General features: G+C 48.3%; 1 protein-coding gene across 1 annotated transcript; it reads left to right on the top strand.

The window, feature by feature from the left end:
- The first annotated feature begins 5,275 nt into the window (after window positions 1-5,275).
- ZNF304 (zinc finger protein 304) lies at window positions 5,276-13,885 on the top strand. Its single transcript, XM_045521909.2, has 3 exons — window positions 5,276-5,723; window positions 7,802-7,928; window positions 9,718-13,885. The coding sequence occupies exons 1-3, from the start codon at window positions 5,691-5,693 to the stop codon at window positions 11,526-11,528; spliced, it is 1,971 nt and encodes a 656-aa protein (XP_045377865.1). The 5' UTR covers window positions 5,276-5,690; the 3' UTR covers window positions 11,529-13,885.
- Window positions 13,886-14,617: the final 732 nt, after the last annotated feature.

Genomic DNA, 14,617 nt, shown 5'->3' with positions numbered 1-14,617 from the left:
TCTCTTTGATAACCTGTTTCTATTTCCTTTGGGTATATACTCAGAAATGGGACTGCTGGATCATACGGTAGTTCTATTTTTAATACTTTGAAGAAACTCCATACTGTTCTCCAAAGTGGCTGGACCAGTTTCCAATCCCACCAGCAGTGTACAAGTGTCCCTGTTCTCTCCTTCCTTGTCAACACTGTTCTCTCTTGTTTTCTTGATGATAACCATCCTTACGGTGTGAGGTGGTATCGGTGTGGTTTTTGATTTGCATTTCCCTGACAATTAGTGATACTGACTGTATTTTCATGTACGGGGTGTCCATTTGGATGTCTTCTTTGGAAAAATCCCTATTTAGTTCCTCAGTCCATTTTTAAACTGTTTGGTTTTTTGTTGTTGAGTTGTTTGAATTCTTTACAAATGTTGTCTGTTAACCCCTTATCTGATACATGGTTTGCAAATACTCTCTCCCATGCTGTAGGTTGCCTTTTTATTTTGTTAGTTGTTTCTTTTGCATTGCAGAAGCTTTTAAGTTCCATGTAGTCCCATTTGTTGATTTTTTTCTTTTCTTTTGTTGTTTGTGCTTTTGGTGTCATATCCAAAAAAATCGTTGCTGAGACCAGTATCAAAGAGCTTTCCTATGTTTTCCTCTAGAAGTTTTATAGTATCACTGCTTCTGTTCAAGTCTTTGATCCATTTCAGGTTAATTTTTTGAGTAGTGTAAGATAAGGATCCAATTTCATTTTTCTGCCTGTGATTACCCAGTTTTCCCAACACCATTTGTTGAAGAGACTTATTTTTTCCCCATTGGATGTTTTGGTTCCCTTATCAAATATTAGTTGACTGTATATGTGGGGGTTTAATTCTGGGCTCTCTATTCTGTTACATTGATGTATGTTTGTTTTTGTACCAGTAACATACTGCTTTAATTACTGTGGTTTTGTAGTGTAGTTTGAGATCAGGAAGTGTGACACCTCCAGTTTTCTCTTCCTTCTCATGATTGCTTTGGCTATTTGTGGTGTTTTGTGGATCCATACAGATTTTAAAATGGTTTTTCTGTTCCTGTGAAAAAATGCCATTGGATTTTGACAGGGATTATGTTAAATGTATAGATGACTTTAGGTAGCATAGACATTTTAAGAATATTAACTCTTCCAATCCATGAACACAGGATGTCCTTCCATTTGTTTGTGTCTTCTTTGATGTCTTTCAACCAAGTCTTGTAGTTTTCATTGTACAAATCTTTCACTTAGTTAAATTTATTCCTAACTATTTTCTGTTTTTGAATGGGATAGTTTTCCTTATTTCTTTTTTGTTTCTTTGTTAATGAACAGAAATGCAACTGATTTGTGTGTTGATTTTACATCCTGCAACTTTACTGAATTCATTCATTAGGTCCAACGGTTTTTTTAGTTCAGTCTTTGGGATTTTCAATGTATGAGATCATATCATCTGAAAATAATGACAATTTTACTTCTTTCTTTCCAATTTGGGTACCTTTTATTTCTTTGTCTTGCCTGATTGCTCTAACTAGGACTTCTAATACTATGGTGAATAAGAGTGGTGAGAGGCTTCAATTTAAAACAAAGACAAACACAAGCCCTTTATTCATGACATTGTAAACATCCAGCATGCTCACTTTTCCTTGATCCCGATCTCTGTGTTTGTCTGTTCTTTTTTTTTCCTCTGAGCCCTGATGATGGTTAACTAGCTGTCCTGTCTTCCCTGAGGATGAGTCCTCATTCTTTCATCTGACTGGCTTTTTCACTTTTAAAAATCTTCTCTTGAGGGTTTCTGCAAATCCACTTCAGTTGTTTTCTAGGGGTTGAATTAGGGCTGAAACAAACAGTAAAACACCCATCCCACAACGTTGTAAATCAGCTATACTTCAATTAAAAAAAAGGGAAAAAAACACACATTCAAGTTAAATTCATGATAACCTTACAGAAACAAAACAAAACAAAACATGGATAAGGACCCCACTGTTTAATCTTACAGGACTGTCAAATGTTGATATAAAGAAAAGTGATTGGAAATTACCAGAAGGATGATGACGGCCACACGCAGGTTTGTGCGGGGACGTGTGGGCTTCACACGTACCCGATGGGCTCATTTCCTTGGTCCTTTCATCAGGAGGGGGCATTCTGAAATACCTTTCTGGGATTATCTTTGAGGCTGAACTGCATGAGATGATCATCATTACCTCGTGTTAAAAAAATACATTGTGCATCTTTTAATATACAAACCATCACATCCTTTGCTGTGAACTCTCCTCAGAGCCGTGTCAATAAGCCCAGGTCTAGTTTTGCGTCATTTCTGCATCACTGTTGTGAGCTGGGGCCGCCCCGTAGTGCTGACCACATTTCATTATGCATGCATTTCTCTGTGAGTCTGGAACTGTGCTATTTATATTGACAGCATGCTTAGCTTTCTATTATTTGGAAAAGAGAGTTGCCTCTGAAGGGCCCCTCCCTCCTGGGCAGTGGTTCTGGTTAGACCAGTAGCTGAGCTCCCGGGTCTGTAAGAGTCAGAGAAATGCTCTCCTGCAGAGGACGTCTCTGTCCACAGCTGAGAACTCTGCAGTATAACGCAGCACATTCAGAGACTGGGGCCTGTGTCCCTCCCAAGGCAATTGTGACATACTGTCCAGAGGGTGGAGGACTCTTGAGATCTGAACTCTGATTCCCCATTTCTCACCATCTGGTCCTCACTTCCGTGTTCAGTCAGAAGGGCCAGCTATGACCCTGTTCCTTGACAAGGCACACCGTGAGATGCTGAGACACCCAGAGCCCTGTGCAAACAGCAGAAATGATGAGACAGCCTCTCTCCTGGGTAGCATGGGTGACAGCTCTGTCTGTCTGCCACTAGCTGCTGCTCTCATGCTGCTTCCTTCTCCTACCATGTAAATAACAAATTGCAGGATATCTGATCATACAACCAGCCCCACTTCCTGACAGCATCAAATTTAGAGCAAGGCTCTATTTCCTTAAGCCCTTCTGCTGATCACTGAACACAAGCCCAGAGCCTAGAAACAGTGTTAACATTTTCTTACTGAGTGCCGGCATTTCCCACAGTGTGGTAACCCACACTGCAGCACCCGGTAAATCTCACTCTTCCAAGACAGGTGTCAGATCCGTTCCTGGTGCTAGAGGGCATTAGCACCACGTAGCTGCAGACTCAAACATCCCTGAATTCCAGACTGCACAGCCAACCAGGTACCAACATTTCCTCTTAGAATTCTGATACACATCTCAGACTGAATGAGTGCAACATCCAGTGCCTTATCTCAACCTGCCCCACTCTCATTGCCCACACCTCTTCCCTCTACAGCCACAGTGACTGTAATCTGGTTCTGGCACCAGCACACACTCTTGTCAGTCTGTCCTGACACCTGCTTTTTCCTTTGCTGGAGATGTTTTTCTCCAACGCCGACCCTGCCTGGGGATCCTGCCTCCTTCAGGGGTCTCCATATCAACCTTTCGCTCCTTTCTTTGCTTCCTATGCTTGAGTTCAATGTCCATCTTCCTACTTTACACACAAGGACACTGAACCCCAGGGATAAGCGACATGACCATGGTTGTGTGGCTGGGGATGGGCACAGTGCAGATCAGCCAGAATCCCAATCAATCCCAACTCCAAGCTCTCAGCCCCTAGGTCACTCTGCTCCCTCCACCTCTGCCCTCACACCCCCACACCTTGGTCCTTCCTTCTCCTGTAGTTCTGGGGCCCCCAGACACATGTCTGTCAAAGCAACACTCTCTTTATGGCACCTGCTTCAGTTACTGCCTTCTCCACACGAAATGAGCTCCAGGTCAGAAGCTGCATCTCAGTCACCCACATGTATGGCCGGTAAAAATGTATCCTTTTGACAATAGGCCTACCTGTAGTTGATGCAAACTTCCTGCATTTAATGTTTAAAAAGTATAGAATGAGACTAAAGGTATACAGGTGTGGTCGATGCAAAATTTTTAACCATTACCTACAACGCCCTTGGTGAGTCAGGGAGTGATTGTATTTTACATTTTAAAATAAATATGATCAGTGATTCTGCAAAGAGGAGCCTCTGACTTCCTCCTATAGCTGTTTTACCCACCAGGGTTCATGGACTCTGTAATCAATAGAAATTTATAAGGGGCCAGAGGAGGAATTTAGGCAGGCTTTATTGAGACTCCCACTGCAGCCCCAGGGACTGAAAACAAGTGTCAGGTTTCCTTGTTCACTCCCTGAATAGGAGTGAGGGGGTGGGTTGCCCGAGGTGGTTCCTTAAATGGGGTGGGGTAGGGTCAGTCAGTTGGGCCAGAAGGGTGGCTTACGTGGTCTGCGCACCTCTTTGGTGGTGCTGTGTGCGGGGACCATGCACAGTAACCTGCTTTTGCTCCGGGCACCTCAGAAGCAGCCGTTGGGTTTTGGCCTTTTTGTATCTTATTGTTCATAATTTGCCCCCAACTACCGAAGTATGCAGTTATCTTTAGTCCCCTACTGTCTTCTTTGTATTTTATTGCTGGAGAAGACCTTTGTCCAAGTGCAAGCACCGCAGTAAAGGCTACCAGCTGCTAGCCTGTCTCAGCTGTCACAACCTTGCGGTAACGATGAATAGCAGCAATAATAGCGTGTGTGTATGTAGCACCGGACCCTGTGCTAAGCACTTTTCATCTCACTTCCCATGAGGTAGGCTGTAGTATTTTCCCATTTTAGTTGCTGCACTTTGGGGGCGGGGAGGCGGTCCTGACTTTTAAGGAGAGTTCCAGTTCTCAAACTTGAGCTAGGGCGCCACCCCAGGGTTTCTGCGTCAGAAGGTGAAGGCTGGATGCAAGCACTTGGATTTTTCAGTCCATTCCTAAGTGATAACCAATTTTGGGTATCAACCAGTTAAAGTTACATTTCATGTTCTTACACGAAGACCGCAGGCACCGCGGGCACGAGACAGGGATACTCTTCGTTCCATTTAAATCCCAAGTCCCAGCTCTCCCAGAAAGGAAGAATACGTCGTCACCTGCTGGAAACGTTGGAGGACGCGGCGCTGTCCCGGGTGACCACGGAAATCCGGGCGCGTCCCCTTTAAGAAGAGCGTTGACACTCCGGGACGCCGTTCCCGCCCCCGACCTTTCTCCCGCTACCGGGGCGAACCGGAAACGAGCCCTCCCCTAGTTGGACGCCAGGCACAAACTCCCTTACCCAGAAGTCTGTGCCCGGCGCATCCGCGCTCCGCCAATGACAGCCCGCAAGATGGGCGTTTCCTGCCACCCGTGCCGACAGAGGCGGGGCTTCCGGCGTCGCCGTTGTGACGTTTTTTGCTAGCGCCGGGACTGTCCACAGTGGCTGGAGAGGCTGGGAGTCCTGGACCGGTCCGCTTTTCACACGGCTCTTCCGAACTGAACAGGGAAGGACAGTAAAAAGGACAGGACCTCCCTCCGCGCCTTTGTCACGATCCATGACCCCCGTCGTGGGACGGGCCGCCTTGCGCGGAGGTGTCCGGCGGGGCTGCGCCCTCCCCGAGGCCTTGGCACCGGCGCTCCGTCCTGGTCCGGCCCCGGAGGCGGCGCCCTGAGTTTTGTGCGCGTTTTCACACGGGGGAGCCTGGGGCTCGGAGTGCAACCGTCATTCCGAGGTCGCCCCGCGCAGTGAACGTGTGGTGGTTCGGCTACTCCCGCAGAGCCCGCTCCGTTCCCCAGCTTCTTACGACCGGGTTCTGCTCACTGGATCCCATGGCGGCGGCGGCGCTTATGGACCGGGCTCAGGTGAGCGGAGGGTCTTTCGAGCCCTCACCGACTCAGATGGAGGGGATGGTGTGTCACCGCTTCGCCTTCGTCGCCCTTTCTCTTGAGTATAAAAGGAAGTCATTCACGGCGGATAAATGGCGAGGTTCCCATTCCCAGCGTTGATGGGATGAGGCGTGAAATTTTCCAAGGCACAGGAGCCAGTTGGTACCAATATTGGCGGTGAGAATGAATTAGGAGTGTTCCAGAAACAGGTCTCTCATGTTTGGTGAGAACAGAGAGCTCGCGGTCTGGGATCAGGCCTGGAATGGCAGCCTGAGGAGCCGGGCCTCTGTTCTGGGGGTGGTGGAAGCCACGGCAGGTTTGTAACAGGGAAGGGAGGTGATCTGACTTAGGTATTAACAGGCGGGAGCGTTGACTGGCTGCAGAGTGGAAAGTTTAGGGGAAGCCTTCGGTGGGCAGGGAGACCAGGATGGAGTCTACTGCAACAGACCAGGTGAGTGTGATGGTGAGTGGACCAGAGTGGTGGCAGTGGAGGTTAGAGAAGTGTATGGATTTTGTATATGTCTTTAAAGTAGGACCCAGGGGGATTTTCTGATGAGACACAGTGACATTCTGGGACTCTTCACCTGTCCCTCCCTCTGCACTTGAGCCTGCGGGCCTTAAAGATGGGGTCCTTTCTAGCCCAGCATCCTGCAGCTAGGGCAAAGGTTATATGAAGAGGATCCTACTTCTGGCAATAGACTGAGGACTGGAAGGGTGTATTAGACCCAGGACCAGCATGTGTGAATGCTTGGAGGTAAGATTGAGGTGGGAGTCCTCAAGGAACCACTAGTCTAAATGATGTCTGTCAGGATTCAGACCAGGACCAGGAGTCAGTCAAGAAAGGCAGGCTGAGGGTCTGAGCCTCTGTTCTGAGGACAATGAAAGACATCGAGGATTTGGAGCAGAAGAGAGAGGTGATCTGACTCAGATCTTAACGGGCTCCCTCTGGCTGCCCTCTGGCTGCCCTCTGGCTGAGAACAGTGTGTGTGTGAAGGAGGAACCTGCTGTGGTAGTTCACGAAGTGTTGGTAGTGGCTATGGAAATGAGAGAAGTAGGCGGAGTTTGTAGCTGCTTATGTGGGGGGACTGGATTTTCAGATGTGATAGGTAAATGAAAGAAAGGGTCACAGACGACCCCAAGTTTTTTTTGCCTTATACGGAAGGGCGATGGAAATGCATCAGCTGAGATGGGGGGGGGGTCAGTGGCAGGAGTGGTTTTCAGTGGCTATATTGGGAGTTAAGCTTTCACCATGTTTAGTTTAAGAAGACCCCCGCGAGACCCCTTAGTTGAGGCTGGACACAAGTCTTTAGTTCTGGGGAGGTGTTCTGGTTGAAGAGGTTCAAAGTGGTGGCCAGTGTGTGAAGTGGGCTGGAGCTGTGGGTTAAATTGAGGGAGTATCTTGTTATGGTGGCAGTGCCATTAATGAGAAACTGGGGACTAAGGATGGGGTCTTTTGCTTAGGCACCTGGGTGGCAGTGGTGCCTGTCATGAAGACACGTGAGTACTTCCTGGATACTGTGTGCAGAGTGGCTTTGTGGGTAGGGGTGCCTTGGAGGTGCATATGGTGTGGGCCGGAGGTTGTCAGTGGTAATGGGTGGGGGGTCTGAGACAGAAGAAAGTGTGGTTCAGAGTGACGTAGAGGGGAGGGTATAACTCAGGAGTAGAGTGTGTGCTTGGCCTACACAAAGTCCTGGGTTTAATCCCCAGCACCTCCTCTAAAAATAAATGAATAAGTAAACCTAATTACCTCCCCGCAAAAAATTTAAAAGAAAAAGAAAGAGAATGTTAGGAGGAGTGTGATCTAATGCTGACAGAAAAGTGTCTGGTGCCCTTCTTGCCAGACCCATAGCTTACATAGTATCTGTCTGCCCACCTACTTGGCTCTGCTCTGAGCGATCAGGGAGACATGAGGTGAGAACAGGCATTAGTGGTGTCAAGGCTTGTATCTCGCCTGAGTTGGGTGGCGGGGGAGGATAAGGACCAGGGGTGGGTAGGTGAGTGGATAGACTGGGGAGTCCTGTTATCTGTGGGCTCAACTGTCCCCATCATGACAGGGCTATGTGGCCTTCGAGGACGTGTTCCTGTACTTCTCCCGGGAGGAGTGGGAGCTCCTTGAGGAAGCTCAGAGACTCCTGTACCGTGACGTGATGCTGGAGAACTTTGCACTTGTGGCCTCCGTAGGTAAGTCCCTGTTTTAGTTGTCTATTGGTACATGGCAAATTACTCCAACATTTAGTGACTTGAAACAGTAAAAATTTGATATCTCAGTTTCAGTGCACCCTTACAGCTTACCTGGGTGCTTTCGGCTCAGGGTCTCTTGGGAGGTTTCAGTCAAGCTGTCAGCCAAAGCTGTGTTCTCATTTGATGGCCCATCTCAGGAGGAATCCACTTATAAATGCACTCACGTGATAGTTTGCAGGATTTTGTTTCTTGTGGCTTGTTGAACTGTTAGCATTAGTTCCCAGCTGGCTACTGGCCAGAGGTCTCCCTTGGTTCCTCATCATGGTGGCCTTTCTGTAACACACCTCATAACATGGAATTTGCCTTCTCTCTGAGCAAGTGAGCAAGAGAGAATGTCCAGGATGAACACTGGTCTCTTTCTAACCCAGCCTTGCAAAATAACTGCATCATTTTTGCCATATTCTGTTCCTTAGAAACAGGGCATCAGTCCAGCCTACGATCAAGGGAAGAGGTTGATTCAGGGCAGGAATACCAGGAGGTAGGCCTTCCTGGGGGCTGTCTTAGAGGCTGCCTTCCCCAGGCCCTCACACCCGCTCCAGCATCCTTGGGATCTGGTCATTCCCTAGCTCCCCAGGGGCAGCTCTCTCTGTCCAGCCGATCACTGACTCTTTTCTCTCTCTTCTCTGGTTCCCAGAGGAGGTCCCGGGGCTGGGCGCTGGGTAGTGTCTCCTACCCCGCTGGGTAGTCCCAGCACCTGCTGCCCAGAGCCTTTCAGGAGAAGGTTAGGAGTCCAGGGCTCTTTGAGTCCCGTTAGCAGACTCAGCGTGGCTTGGGCCCTTCCAACTTCTGGCCTCATCCCAGAGCTGGCATTTCTTGGGGGCCTGACGATGCCAGGAATTGTAGGTACCGACACAGTCGCTGCTTGTGGAGGTCACAGGGACATTCTGCCAAATTGTCCTTCGAGGTTTGTTGGGTTGTTTGTTTTGACATTTTTTTTTTCCTTCTCTGTGGGATGGGTCTGTCTGGGCCACTCATCTGCCCTGTGTTTTCTTTCCATCTTCCACATCCCGTGTGGTTGTCCACTTGGAGAGGGGCAGAACGCCCCAGGCTAGCCCCAATTCCAGCCACAGAGAGAGAGGCCAGGCAGGGGGGCCTGGGCCGGCCTCGTGGGAGCCGAGAGAGAGCCATCTGAGGGCTGGGTTCATATCGCGCCTTTGGCCCGCTTTGTGTTCCCCGGGTTTTCCTGCCGAGGCCTGGAGCAGCCCCTTACGTCCACTTTTCCTTCCCCGTTCTTGGCACTTGGCCCACTTGACACTTCTGTCCTGTCTTCCAACCCTTGGCGGTTTCCCCACCTCTCGGTTCTCACTCATTCTCCTCTGCTCCGACGTTGGCTATTTTAACGTGTCATAAGCTGTGCACATATCCTTACGTAGCCCTGCGGAACCAGCTACTCACTTACAGTCAGATTTTCCCAGGCCTGGACACACTCTTCTGCACAGAGCTCGCCTGACACCAGCAGCCAAGGCCCTGCTGAAACCCTTTTGTAGAGGGATGAGTTGGAGACCTGGCCTCCACTCCGTGTCTCCACTACACCACCACTGTGTCTTTACCCATCACTAGAGTTCGTCCGTACTGTGATCTTCTGGGGTCCAGGTCCCTGATCCCAGCTCCCTCATCCTGCCAGAAGCCAGGGGACTCCTTCATTGGTGTGTCACACATACCTATGTGATGGAATTGCTGCTTCCCACCAAAGTCACCATGTGCTTCACTAGCATTTCTTTGCTTTCAGGTTGTTGGTGTGAAGCAGACAATGAGGAGGCCCCTACCAAGCAGAGCGTTTTTGTAGAAGGAGTGTCCGAGCTCAGGACTTCTGAGTCCTGTCCATTTTTCCAGAAAGCCCACCCGTGTGAGATATGTGACCCACTCTTGAAAGACATTTTGCACCTGGCTGAACACCAGGGATCGTACCCAGCACAGAAACTGTACACATGGGACCCCTGTGGGAGAGGATCCTTATTCAGTGAAAACCTTTATCAGCACCACACACAATACGGTGGGAAGAAACCCTTCAGAGGGGATGGTGGTGGGGCCTCACTTGGGAAGAGGTGTGCTGTCCACGTGTTAGGGAGACCCTTTACTTGCAGGGAGGAAGGGATGGACTTGCCAGATGGCTCTGGCCTCTTCCAGCACCAGAACATTCACAGTGGAATGAGTCCATGCGGAAGGACTGAGTTCCTGGAGTCTTTTCCGGCCAGCTCCCATCTTGGGCCACACGAGGGAGACCAGGCAGAGCTGATGCTTTTCAACTGCAGTGACAGTGGAAGAGCCCTCCTGAACACCTTCACTTTCCTTGACAACCAGGTAACTCAGACCCCAGTGAGAGCCTTTAGGTGCCTGCCATGTGGAAATCTGTCCAAGGAGAAATCAGCTCTCACTCATAGTGGAGAAACATCACATGTGTGTAAGGAGTGTGGAAAGGCCTTCATTCATCTGTCTCACCTAAAAATGCACCAGAAGTTTCACACTGGAAAAAGACATTACACGTGCAGTGAATGTGGGAAGGTCTTTAGCCGCAAAGATACGCTTGTTCAGCACCAGAGAGTCCACACAGGGGAAAGGTCTTATGACTGCAGTGAGTGTGGGAAAGCCTACAGCAGAAGCTCCCACCTTATTCAGCACCAGAGAATCCACACCGGAGAAAGGCCTTATAAGTGCAGTGAATGTGGAAAAGCCTTCAGCCGCAAAGACACCCTCGTTCAACACCAGAGGTTTCACACTGGAGAGAGGCCTTACGAGTGCAGTGAATGTGGGAAATTCTTTAGCCAGAGCTCCCACCTGATTGAGCACTGGAGAATCCATACAGGGGCAAGGCCTTACGAGTGCATCGAATGTGGGAAGTTCTTTAGCCATAACTCCAGCCTCATTAAACATCGGAGAGTCCACACAGGGGCACGGTCTTATGTGTGCAGCAAATGTGGGAAGGCTTTCGGCTGCAAAGACACACTCGTTCAGCACCAGATAATTCACACTGGATCAAGGCCCTATGAGTGCAGCGAATGTGGAAAGGCCTTCAGCCGTAAAGACACACTTGTTCAGCACCAGAAAATCCACACTGGAGAAAGGCCGTACGAGTGTGGGGAATGTGGAAAATTCTTCAGCCATAGCTCCAACCTTATTGTGCACCAGAGAGTTCACACTGGAGCGAAGCCTTATGAGTGCAGTGAATGTGGGAAATGCTTTAGCCACAACTCCAGCCTCATTCTCCACCAGAGAGTTCACACTGGGGCCAGGCCTTATGTGTGCAGTGAGTGTGGAAAAGCGTACATTAGTAGTTCCCACCTTGTGCAACACAAGAAAGTTCACACTGGAGCCAGACCTTACGAGTGCAGTGAGTGTGGAAAATTCTTTAGCCGCAACTCTAGCCTCATCCTACACCAGAGGGTTCACACTGGAGAAAAGCCTTACGTGTGCAGTGAATGCGGGAAAGCCTACAGCAGAAGCTCCCACCTTGTTCGGCACCAGAAAGTTCACGTGGGGGAGCGGCCTCATGAGTGCAGCAGTTTAGGAGGCCCTCTAGCTGCATCTCTTAAACTTGTTTAACACCCACAGAGTTCACACTAGAGAAAGGCCTTATGAATGCAGAAAATGTGCTGTGTTTTTGTTCAAGATGGTAGGACTGGTGGAGGGTGTAGCTCAGCAGTGGAGCATGTGCTTACTTAGCACACACAAGGTGCTGGGTTCCATCCCCAGTACCTCTGTTAAAATAAAAAAAAAAAATAAGTAAAAGCCCAATTACCTCCCCACTCCCCAAAATAGAAACAAGATTTAAAAAAAAAAAAAAAGATAGGACTGACACCAGAGCAAAGCTCTGTGAGGGCCCCGGGGGAAGGAGCCAGGAGCCAACAGGTCAACCTTGTACGTTCGTCCATCCGTCCTGGGGAGACTCCCAATTTGAACACGCAGGTGAGAAGTTTTCATGAGGCGCATTGCACTTTCTGAACTGTCCAGGGCTCTTGACGGTTCCATGACTGCCAGTGCCCGTGGCGGAAGCCTCGCTGCACCAGCTGTTACGTTCTCACGGTGCCTGTCAGTTACGCCAACATGCACGACATTACGCCTGTTCTCTCTCTCCTATTCCCTGGAGAGGATCATGAATATTCTGAGTCCATTGAAGGTCCTCGTTTCCTCCCCCGTGACCAGGTTCTGAGTGACTGTGATCAAGCTCTGGCTGAAAGGATCTGAACTGGATTCTGCTGGGGATTTCCAGACAAGATTTCCCTTCTTCATGGACAGTGTTGACTGTCAGCATGATAGCTGTGACTTGTTTTTCCTGCTTCCAAAGCACTCGACTTTGGAACTACCTGCCCTCTGCTGCTCTGGTTCCTGTAGTGATAAAGGCCTGTCTCTGCCATCCTCACTCTTGGGAGGTCAGCTCACTGTGTATAATGGATTGAGGAAAAATCGGTTTCTGCCAACACAAAGGGAGGAACACCTTTTGTTGGCACCAACCTGATGTGCCTCAAAGGGCACAGTAGGGTGGCAGGGAACAGATTTCAGTCTAGTTTGGCCTGTGTTGCATTGTTGCCCAAGGCTTGCTAGAAAAGACTGAAGAGCTCTGTGCATCTGATCCCATGGCCTGGAAGTCAGGATTTCCTGTGAGCCCAGAGTTCCTTCTGAGGAGGGCGTAGTTGGTGTGAAAGTCTCCAGTGCTTCTGGAAGCAACATGAGTCGGGTCCTCTGTTCCTCAGGAGTGTCCCACATGCCCCAGCACTTTGGAGGGATCTCTGTTCCTGGACCTGTATGGGAGCCAGTCCCTGATGTCCAGAACCCCGTAGGCTGGTATCATTGATTGGAAGGTGAAGGACAAGGTGGGAATCACAGCTGGTGTAGAAGCACTGAGGTCACAGAGTTGGGGTGACTGGCTAATGAGAGGATGCGTGTCTGCTCTAAAGCAGGCATCTCTAACTGGGTGATTTCGGCTGTGTGGCATGAAGGTGTACAGAAAGGCTCAGGACCTTCAGGCGTCTCGATCTCCTGTGGCCAATGCCACTGTCAGAGTAAATAATCTGAAGATTTGCAGATTCGTGTACCTGCCTGGGCTATTGGCGTAATGGCCATCACTGCCCCGGCTAGAAGCCCAGCACTGACAGAAGAGAGGTCCTTCTCTGAGCCAGCCAGCATGCCTGGTGACTGAAGTGGACGTGGACTTCACTGCTCTCCAGTTTTTACTGATACAGAGGCAGGGCTCACCCTCCCAAATTGTGGGAAGAGGGATATGGTAGAACCAGAGCAGTTGATCGATGGTACTTTTCAGAAGGAGAGGTAGATACGGACTTTTATGGGGAACATTTAGTTCTTAGCAGCTTTATTGAGATATGGTGACATGAAACAAATCTCACATGTGTAAAGTGTGAAACATGTTATGTTTCGGCATGGGTACATGTGGATGAAACCATCCCCACAATCAAAATGAAGCTATCCAACACAACCAAGAGTCCCTGTGTCCCTTTATAGTCCTTTCCTCCCGTCCTTTCTAAGCTCCATTCCCACAGTTCACAAGTAATAGCAAGCATTTTCTAGAGTTTCACATAAACAGAGTCATGTGGTAGGTAATTTCTGGGGAGCGGGGACTGGTATTTTTCACTAACCATAACTGTTTCAAGATTAACCCATTTGTTGCATGTATCAACAGTTAGCGCATTTGTATCATGGAGTATTATTCCACTGTGTGGGTATGCCACAGCTGGTTTTTTACTCATTCAGCTGTCAGTGGGTATTTGGGTTGTTTCCAATTTTGAGCTGTTACAAATAAAGCTGCTATAAAGATTTGTGTACTGAATAATATTCCATTGTATGGATGTACCACAGTTTGTTTATCCATTCACTGACTGAAGAACATCTTGATTGCTTCCAAGTTTTGGCACTTATGAATAAACCTGCCATATGCATCATCTGTATAGGTTTTGTGTGGAGGTTTTGTTCTAGTGATTTTCAATTCATTTGGGGCCAAGTCAAGGAGCATGGTTTGCTGTGTCATATGATAAGTTTGTTTAGTTTTGTAAGAGACTATCTTCCAAAGTGGCGGTATCATTTTACATTCCCATCAGCAATGGGTGAGAGTTCCTGTTGCTTCATGTCCTCATCAGCATTTGGTGTTCTCAGTGTTTTGGATTTTTACCATTCAAATAGTTGTGTGCTAATAGTTTGCTCTTGTTGCTTTAATTTGCAATTCCCTGATGATGTATGATGAATATCTTGTCATATTCTTGTAACAGTTTCTTTGGCAGAGCAGAGATTTTAAATTTTAGTGAAGTCCAAATTACTGAGCTTTCCTTTGATGGATTGTGTTTTTGGTGTTGTGTCTTAAAAAGTCATTGCCAAACTCAAGATCACCTACATTGTCTTCTGTGTTACCTTCTAGGTGTGTTATAGTTTTGTGATAAAATATTTGTGAAAGGTGTAAGATCTGTGTCTGGGTCACTTTTAAACATGAGGATGTCTAATAGTTCCAGCACTATTTGTTGGAAAGATTATCGTTTCTCCATTGAATCGCCTTTGCTCCCCTTTTAAAAATCAGTTGACTGTATTTGTGTGGGTGTATTTCTAGACCGTCTGTTCCAGTGTTTTCCATTTATTGGGATGATCGTTGTGTGGCTGTTTTTTTTTTGTTGCTGCTGTTGTCTTTTATT

The sequence above is a fragment of the Camelus bactrianus genome, chromosome 9, assembly GCF_048773025.1.
Source record: "Camelus bactrianus isolate YW-2024 breed Bactrian camel chromosome 9, ASM4877302v1, whole genome shotgun sequence".
Classification (NCBI taxonomy): Eukaryota; Metazoa; Chordata; class Mammalia; order Artiodactyla; family Camelidae; genus Camelus; species Camelus bactrianus.
The sequence above is the reverse complement of the archived record's forward strand: the minus strand, read 5'-3'. Positions and strand labels throughout refer to the sequence as shown.

Bases quoted from the DNA above. Each gene is read 5' to 3' on its own strand.
- ZNF304 (XM_045521909.2), top strand. From the start codon at position 5,691: ATGGCGGCGGCGGCGCTTATGGACCGGGCTCAG. The intron at 5,724-7,801 runs GTGAGCGGAGGG...CCATCATGACAG, and splicing joins CGCTTATGGACCGGGCTCAG to GGCTATGTGGCCTTCGAGGA. The intron at 7,929-9,717 runs GTAAGTCCCTGT...CTTTGCTTTCAG, and splicing joins TGCACTTGTGGCCTCCGTAG to GTTGTTGGTGTGAAGCAGAC.